The 9,487-nt window shown below is 49.2% G+C and overlaps 1 protein-coding gene across 1 annotated transcript in view; it reads right to left on the bottom strand.

Moving 5' to 3' along the window:
- Nucleotides 1–210: 210 nt before the first annotated feature.
- elavl4 (ELAV like neuron-specific RNA binding protein 4) overlaps nucleotides 211–9,487 on the bottom strand; it is a 59,661-nt gene continuing 50,384 nt past the window's right edge. The window contains exons 7-9 of the mRNA XM_084675781.1: nucleotides 8,335–8,560; nucleotides 4,762–4,800; nucleotides 211–1,173 (exon numbers count right to left, since the gene is read on the bottom strand). Coding sequence (XP_084531907.1) covers nucleotides 846–1,173; nucleotides 4,762–4,800; nucleotides 8,335–8,560 — 593 coding nt within the window. The 3' untranslated portion in view covers nucleotides 211–845. The remainder of the gene's footprint in view (nucleotides 1,174–4,761; nucleotides 4,801–8,334; nucleotides 8,561–9,487) is intronic.

The following is a 9,487-nucleotide window of genomic DNA, read 5'->3' as shown; positions in this document are numbered from 1 at the left end:
ATGATTCTTTTAATTATCGTTTATAAAAATAGATTTTCTTCTCTTTATTTTCATATTTATTCTAAACGCATTTTTCAAGCAAAGAGATTTTCTCTTTGGCAACAGTGTGTTTTTTTCTTCTAAATCTTAAACCACTTAATGTGTGTCATCAGGAAAGCTTACCCCAGCCCCTCCCTCACCCCTTCCCCTAACCCTAGTGACAAAAGGACATGGGTCTTGTTTGCAATACAAAACAAAAACAATGTTAGAAATTCATATTTTTCTGCATCAGAGTTACCAGGATGGTGTCACACCTCTTGGTTGATAGGGGGAATTAATATTAATATTAATATACACTAAAATGAATGAATGGTCACCGATTTTAAAAAGAGCCCACTCCCTTTTGACTGCCTTAAGGGAGGTTAAATTCTAACGACAGTGGATCCGGATTTAAAAAACGAAGACATCCTGAATCAAGACCAAGAAAAGGTTCAATCTAAAAAGGACAATCTCTTCAGGAACGTAAAGAGACTAAGGGGTTTGCTACCGTTGACATAGAAGAGAGAAATAATGAAACGACCACAAGGAACAGAAAAGCTATACAACCGGGGCGTCGCCACAACGCCGCCCCGGAACTCATGTTGGATATTTTCATCTTTCATTTTGTAATACTTAGGCAACATTGGCTTATAGGTCCAAAGTTATAATATAAGCCATATCTCAAGTTCTTTTTTGTGGTTGTTGTTGGTTGTGTCGGTTAGTTGGTTTGTGTCCCTGTTGAGCTGAATTGCTGTGTTGGGGGGCTGTGGGATGGTGCTACTGAAGCTGATGGAGGGGATGAGGAGCAGGACTGAGGACCGACCCATTCAGGATTTGTGGGTCTTGTTGGTTTTGAAGGAGACTTGCAAGACTCGATCGCCCAACCGGTACCCGTTGAGACTGGCGATGGCCATGGCAGCCTCGTCGTAATTCGTCATGGTGACGAACCCGAAGCCTTTGCACTTGTTGGTGTTGAAGTCGCGGATGACCTTGACGTTGTTGACGGCGCCAAAGGGCCCAAAGAGCTGCCAGAGGACGCTCTCGTCTGAATCCGGAGACAAGTTGTAGACAAAGATGCACCATCCGGTGCCGGTGTAACCAGGGATGTTCATGCCCACCAGACTGGTCATGCTGTCAATGGTAATGGGGGAGAACCTGGGGGAGGGAAAGAGAAGGAGGGAGGAGGGGGTGGAGAGAGAGAGAGGGAGGGAGGAGGGAGGAGAGAGAGAGAGAGGGAGGGGGAAGTGGAGAGAGAGAGGGGGAGGGAGGAGGGGGTGGAGAGAGGGAGAGAGAGATAGAGAGAGACAGAGGGAGGGAGGGGGAGAGGGGAGAGAGAGAGGGAGAGAGAGAGGGAGAGAGAGAGGGAGGGGGGGAGAGGGAGAGAGAGAAAATGTGGTAAAAAGCAAGAGTGGAGAAAAGGAGAGGGAGATTCCAGTGTGAGTCAACCTGACATCCAGTGAGGCCCAGTGTGTGTGTGCATGTGCAACAGAACCTGGCTTGACCCTGACCTGACAAAACCATCCAAAACATGTTATGTCAACCGCAATAACCACAACTGCACAAAGGAAACGACCATCAACCAAGTTAACCACTCAGTGTTGAGGTTTCTTAACTGGCTCCAAGACACGCTGTTCCAAACAGCTTCATCTCTCCTGGTTCCCAACACACCTTCTGTTAAATCAACACGATTTATGTGGCAGTGTGCGTCTGTGTGTGTGTGTGTGTGTGTTGCGCCCTGTTCTGTGTGAAAGGCCTGTCCTCATAGCTGACTGCAGGGGGGGGGGGTAGTTTTGGGGCGTGCAAGGCTTCGAGGAGAAGCTCTTCTCCCTCTCTCTCTTCCTGAGTGCCTCCACTGGAAGATAAATTACAGGAAGTTGCTGAATTAAAACAGCTGAAAACTCATCAGATATTGTATATGCAACAGACTAAATCTGCACTTACTCGCCTCGTAATCTTCTCCCTTTGCTGCGATGCAGCGATGTGAATGCTCAGTTGACTTCACTTAATTGCCTTTCCGCTTAAGGGGGGAAAACGCTCCCAACTTTAAATAAAAGGTAAATGGGATAAGAGGCTCATTTCTTCTGCCTCTCCAGGAGCGACTATAGGCATTATTGGCTGTGCTTTAATTGAGATTTCCGCTTTACTGCAGCTGTCTTTGAGAAAGCAGCCGCCTTAAGAATTGTGTGGTGAGGGGTGGGGGGGAGGGGGTGGGTGGGTGCTGGGGGGCTGTAAGGGAGAAGGGGAGGAGGGATGAAAGGATGATGAGAGGACGGGGGTGAGAAGGGTGGGGTAAAAAGGATGAAAGTTGGAGTAAGGAAGGGGTGGAGGTGGGGTGTGGCCTGAATGCAAAATGGGGGCTCTGAGAAGAGACTGTGTGTGTGTGTGTGTGTGTGTGTGTGTGAGAGAGACTGAAAGCATGTGTGTGTATCTGAGAGGGTAAAGGTGTAGGTATGGGTACGATTTCTTGCCTAACAAAGCCACAAAAGAGTGTGTGTGTGTGTGTGTGTCTGTGTCCATCAGGGCAAGACCAAACAAGGGCCATTGTTCTTCTTTAAACAAGACCAAGGGGTTGCATAGCAACAAGGTGGCTGACCACCCCCTACCCCCACCTGCTCATTCTCTCTCCGCCAGAACACTGGACTCCTTCCTGCACCTACACCTCCTCCATGACTACTGTTGCTAGGCTCTTACAGTGTTATCGTGTTCCAAGCTCAATTACTGGTGTTTGGGCCCTTGGCCGTTGGGCTGCGTTACCAAGGTCATGCAAGAATTATGAATAAGTGTGTTGTGCTTGGTGAACTGCACCAGAGATAGGTCCTGTTCGTTCCTGTCAGGTCATGTTCACCAGCGATCCCAGTACACAGAAACCAATAATTAAATTAAAGGGATTTACTCCTCTCACTGACTCATCGCAGGGAAGCTTAAACGCCACTCTCTCCTCAACCTACAACACCGCCACCTCTGTCGCCTCGGTCACAGACTGGGTGTCTGGACTCTGGCACCTGCGACTAGCGTGCGGCAAAATGTCACCACCGGCTAGCGTTACCGCACCCTGGGCAGGGCCGGCCGCGCCGCATTACGCAACATCCACAGCAGCGGAAAGCAAATCAAAACACAGCGAGCAAAATGTGGCGATCACATGAAGAGCTGGCTGCACGGAAACAGTCTGTTTCTCGCAAGGATTCAGGTATCTCCAGTCTCCCCCTCCTCCTCTCCCTCCTCCTACCCCTCCTCCCCCTCCTCATCTCCCTCCTCCTACCCCTCCTCCTACCCCTCCTCCCCCTCCTCATCTCCCTCCTCCTACCCCTCCTCCTCCCCCTCCTCCTCTCCGTCCTCCTACCCCTCCTCCCCCTCCTCATCTCCCTCCTCCTCCCCCTCCTCATCTCCCTCCTCCTACCCCTTCTCCCTCTCCTCATCTCCCTCCTCCTCCCCCTCCTCCCCCTCCTCATCTCCCTCCTCCTACCCCTCCTCCCCCTCCTCATCTCCCTCCTCCTACCCCTCCTCCTCCCCCTCCTCCTACCCCTCCTCCCCCTCCTCATCTCCCTACTCCTCCCCCTCCTCCCCCTCCTCATCTCCCTCCTCCTACCCCTCCTCCTCCCCCTCCTCCTACCCCTCCTACCCCTCCTCCCCCTCCTCCTACCCCTCCTCCCCCTCCTCCTCCTCCCCCTCCTACTACCCCTCCTCCCCCTCCTCCTCAACACAGCACTACTTCTAACGAGGGAAATGACGAGCACTAATAACACTATTCCTACCACAGTGTGTAATAAATACTGCATGTAAAAGCTACACGACAGTCAGATATTTTTTATAGGGAAGTCGATATTTTTGTCAAATCGTTACAGCTATGATAATAAACATTAAGAGTGTTTATGGTGAGGAAACGCCCCAACTTGTATGACTTCAGATGTTCAGGAAGTGTTCTCCTACAACTAGTATGACTTCAGATGTTCAGGAAGTGTTCTCCTACAACTAGTATGACTTCAGATGTTCAGGAAGTGTTCTCCTACAACTAGTATGACTTCAGATGTTCAGGAAGTGTTCTCCTACAACTAGTATGACTTCAGATGTTCAGGAAGTGTTCTCCTACAACTAGTATGACTTCAGATGTTCAGGAAGTGTTCTCCTACAACTAGTATGACTTCAGATGTTCAGGAAGTGTTCTCCTACAACTAGTATGACTTCAGATGTTCAGGAAGTGTTCTCCTACAACTAGTATGACTTCAGATGTTCAGGAAGTGTTCTCCTACAACTTGAGTTAGAGGATGTGCTGGAGTACCTTAATCCAGTAGATAACCAGGCCTGTAAAACAAGAACCACACACACCAGAACACAAACCAACCAGACAGAAATGACCCAAAAGGTAAACATCAGCATAGGTCACACCCAAGAGAAGTACTCTCTTTGACAGCAGAGAAAACAAGGCAGCAGTTTCCTTCTGTTCAGCTTGGGTGGAATTAAAAACCAAACAAGACACAGAGAGAAACCAAGTCGGAACCAAATCATACTAAACCAACGCAAACCAAACCAAACGTGTTTAAACTCAACCATAATCAAATCATAAACACGAACCAAACCTAAACTATATTGAACAAAGGCAAACCAAACCACACCAAAGAAACATGATAACCTTCAATGTCAATTAAAAATAAGGAACTTTCAAAAACAAAACAAAAAAACAACCAAAACGATATTAAATCATTTAGTCAACATGGACATCTGGCATTTGGTGAAGTTTTTAATTACCTCTTTACGCCATAGGCCATATTAAGCAAATTGTCCAGCCTGTAAAGAGAAATAGGGTTCTGGGGTTAATGGTGGGCAGATGGTGGACTCACTCAATGGAACTAATGCAACCTTCCTGCTTCCCCTAACCCAAGGAGCTAAGAGACACCAAACACACCCATCCATAGATGGGCCATTACACTGAGGACCCCAACCAGACTACGTGGTACCTTCAAACAACCACTATAGCAGCAGACAAGGCTAGCCAAGTCGCCAATAGCTACCGTGCTAGCCAACATTGTGGGCTACGGCTTTTGTGTTTTGGCTAGCCGGCGCTACTGGCTGTTGCTTCACTGCCAGCAAGGCTTGCCTAGAGCTGGTGTAGCTGCAGTGTTGGGTTTGCCGTGTTTCTAGACTACTAATAGCTTGTATATAGCTGCAAGGCTACAACAGCTACTTGTGAGTCTAGGATAGTCACAATGCTGAGGGCACAAGGCTAATCACAAACAATACAAAGATAGGCAAACTAGCTAGTTTACCAGGGAAGAGCTAGCACAGCCAAACACGGCACATTGGCATCTTTTAATTTACCTAGCACGAGGGATAAATGAGATCATGTTAATGCCCTCCTCGTCTTAACTGTCCTCTTGGTAAAATGACAAATAAAAATACACAAACGCTGCGCAGTGGTGCCATTGTTCCCTATGGATGCAGAGTTCTGTCAGTGTAATGGTTCACATCTTTCAGGAGATGGTGAATATGTTTTTGGCGAGAGGATGATGAGAAAAGCGTGGAGTGAGGATCAGCCAAATGGCTGGACGGCTCTGTCGTAGGCCCGACTAGAAATGTAGTATGAAGGAACATGTCAGATGAAGTTATTGGTTGTGCAGTGGAGGTGGGAGTGGGGGGGGGGGCGTTAATTGTATCAGGGTGGCCTTGGCTCCCCTGGCTCCCCCCTTGGCGGTGCCACTGGTTGTGAGGTGTCAGCATAGTATTTGTCATTTAAAGTGAACTGAACATAAATCTTTTCCTACTGCTGCAAATTCTCAACAACCGCAACTTGCCTGCCTCTGGGATCCTGATTAATGGTCGAAAATTCACCTCAGGGCCGGTCTGTCTGTCTAGCCTGCCAGTTACCCACGGGACGTTCACACAATACTGACAAACACTTTCCTAAGTGACTTTTCTTTGCTTTTGTGTGGAGCTCCTCAGCAAGGTGCCACAGAGCCTGTGGCTTCCTCAGTGTGTGAACTGTAAAGCTAGCCGGGGCCCAGCCTGGCTCCCCTTCCCCGCGCTGCCTGGGCCAGGGAAGCCAGCGAACCATATCCATCCCAGGCCTCTTGGCTGTGGCCTGCCTAGCGACGCCTAGCGACGCCATGACCTTCATCTCTCAGGGGGATCAGCATGGTCTCGTGTCCTGTTAGCTCCTACTGTCTAATCGCCGTTCCAGGCTGTTGACCAACAGCAGGACTGTTCTCCTTTCCCCTTGAAAACTCACCTAACCCAAACACCGACAGGACTGCCTGTTCTTGCGTTCTGTGTCCTCTGTCTGTCTGTCTGTCTGTCTGCCTGCCTGTCTGTGTCTGGGGGAGTCAGACGGCTGAGTGGTGAGGGAGTCGGGCTGGTAATCAGAAGGTTGCCGGATCGATTCCCCGCCGTGCCAAATGTTGTTGTGTCCTTGGGCAAGTACACTTCACCCTACTTGCCTTGGGGGGAATGTCCCTGTACTTACTGTAAGTCGCTCTGGATAAGAGCCTCTGCTCAATGACTAAATGTAAATGTCTGCCTACCTGTCCATTCATCTACCTGCCTGTCTGTCTGCCTGTTTGTCTATCCACTGGGCATCAACAGATATAAATGTACTGACTGTGAACCTGACTGGGGATAAACAAAGCAGAAAGAAAAAAAAGGATGACTCAGTAAGACAATAATTAGTCCATTATGTGGGCTGGGGCTGAGCAGTGCTTTGTGGGTAAATGAGTCAATTGGAGAATAGCCTCAGAGGAGGCGTGCTCAAGGCCAGAGGCAGGAAGACATCTGCCAGCCGGACAGGATGTGTGTGTCAATGTGTGTGTGTGTTAGAAAGCCAGAGATACACACAGACAGCGAGTGTGTGTGTGTGTGTGTGTGTGTGTGTGTGTGTGTGTGTGTGTGTGTGTGTGTGTGTGTGTGTGTGTGTGTGTGTGTGTGTGTGTGTGTGTGTGTGTGTGTGTGTGTGTGTGTGTGACGCAGTGAGAACCAAGACCCAAACATGTCAGCTTTTCACATCACCTCTCAAAGCCGCTCCACTCACAACGAGCCCTTTGTACTGTCTGTAAACGCCTGTTAATGGCCAATGACTATCCTCAATCACACCTGGTTCCTGCCTTACAGATAATAAGCCTAGTTACTACCACTGTGAACGCTAATACAGATGCTGTAGGTGTTAAAACTGTTGCCCATTGATGAGATTAGAGACTTTTAAGAGGATAAGAGATGTTACTGGACATGAACTCAGCTGAGGTACTTAGCTTCATGGATTAGAGAGGGGCTGAAGGAGGGGGGAGACTGTCAAACATGAGCTTTCCCCAGAACAGGAGAGTGTACTCTCCATGGATCCAAACAGACTGAAATTTAGGATAGGTGATGCGGATCTGGACAGTACTGCTGCAGGTGTGTGTGTGTGTGTGTGTGAGTGTGTGTGTGAGTGTGTGTGTGTGTGTGTGTGTGTGGTACAGGGCTCCTGTGGATTGGCTTGGCGTGTCACAGAAAGAGCTTTGTTTCACTGAGTCAGGGAGAAGTGCCTCAGTATCACTGTGCTAGCGTGTTGAACCTAGATACACATCCTGACAAACCTGGCAGACTCACTGCACATCTGCTGCAACATCAACGCAATCAACAAGGAGATGGACAGTGATGCTATATATCCTCACCAAGTATCATTTCTGTTTAATCAGTGAGCTGACTGGATGAGCTATGTTGTTCAGTACATGATGACAATGAAAGGGTGCGGGCGGGTGAGATGGTGCATTCTGGGACATGGAGTTTGGATGAGGTGAGGGGTGATGATGACAGAACCCCACTCTCTCTTGTGACCGCTGGTTTTGAGATGGGTGGAGCTGTGAAGAACTCACTCTTTTGGGAACAAAAACAGCCAACGTTATAGCGGCCATTTTGGAGTAGTGGCCAGTGCATTTGTGATTGATGATTCACAAGATGACTTGTGCTACACAGTCAGACTTCCCTCTTATCTCTGCATCTGAGACCGTTGCTTCTGTCAGTTATCAGTTATTTTTCTTGCAGGGTGACAGTTAAAGGATTGGTAGCATTTCAGTTGACAGCGTTTACAATCTGTTTTAAGTCTAAACTTCATTACTTTATCTGGCATGTAATACATTTCACCACCTTTACTGTGAATTTAAGTATCCAATCAGAGTTCAGTTTACAAGCAGAACAGAATAAAGTTTGACCAAGATACGGAAACACACACTGCACAACTAGACCTCCGCCCTCCCCTCCACCCTCCCCTCCACCCTCCCTCCACCCTCCCCTCAACACACACATCCCCTCCTCCACCCCCCTCGCGCCGTCCCCCTCTCTTGCCCGGTGTCTCACCTGAACCTCTGGGCCTGGTGGTGCAGGGGCCCGGGGTACCTGCGGTTGGGGGACTGGTACAGCTGGGAGAGCAGAGCCTGGCTGGTCTTCTGGCTGGGGTTGTTGGCGAACTTGACGGTGATGGGCTCTGCAGCGCCGGAGGGCTTCTGACCGTTCAGGCCCTTGATGGCCTCCTCGGCCTCTATCCTCTTATCAAAGCGGATGAAGCCCACGCCTCGGGAACCCCCTGTGGGGCCAGCACATCACAAACAGGAGAGGCCCACTGTCACTTCATGTGGCTCCACACACACACACACACACACACACACACACACACACACACACACACACACACACATGACACACCACACACACACATGACACACACACACACACACATGACACACCACACACACACACACACACACACATGACACACACACACACACACACACACACATGACACACCACACACACACACCACACACACACACATGACACACCACACACACACACATGACACACCACACACACACACCACACACACACACACACACACACACACACACATGACACACCACACACACACACACACATGACACACCACACACACACACACACACACACATGACACACACACACACACACACACACATGACACACCACACACACACACACACATGACACACCACACACACACACACACACACACACACACATGACACACACACACACATGACACAACACACACCACACACACATGACACCCACACACATGACACACCACACACACACACACATGACACACCACACACACACACACATGACACACACACACACATGACACACCACACACACACACACATGACACACACACACACATGACACACCACACACACATGACACATGACACACCACACACACACACACACACATGACACACACACACACACATGACACACCACACACACACACACATGACACACCACACACACACACACATGACACACTACACACACACACACATGACACACCACACACACACACACATGACACACTACACACACACACACATGACACACCACACACACACACACATGCTTTTATACCGGAGAGGGCTCACTGTTTTAACATGCAAACTGTCTTTCTCTCGTTCTCTCTAGCACACACACAC

Source organism: Hypomesus nipponensis, chromosome 16, assembly GCF_054491055.1.
Source record: "Hypomesus nipponensis isolate SF chromosome 16, ASM5449105v1, whole genome shotgun sequence".
NCBI classification, from domain to species: Eukaryota; Metazoa; Chordata; class Actinopteri; order Osmeriformes; family Osmeridae; genus Hypomesus; species Hypomesus nipponensis.
Note: the sequence above shows the minus strand (reverse complement) of the source record. Positions and strands in the feature narration are given on the sequence as shown.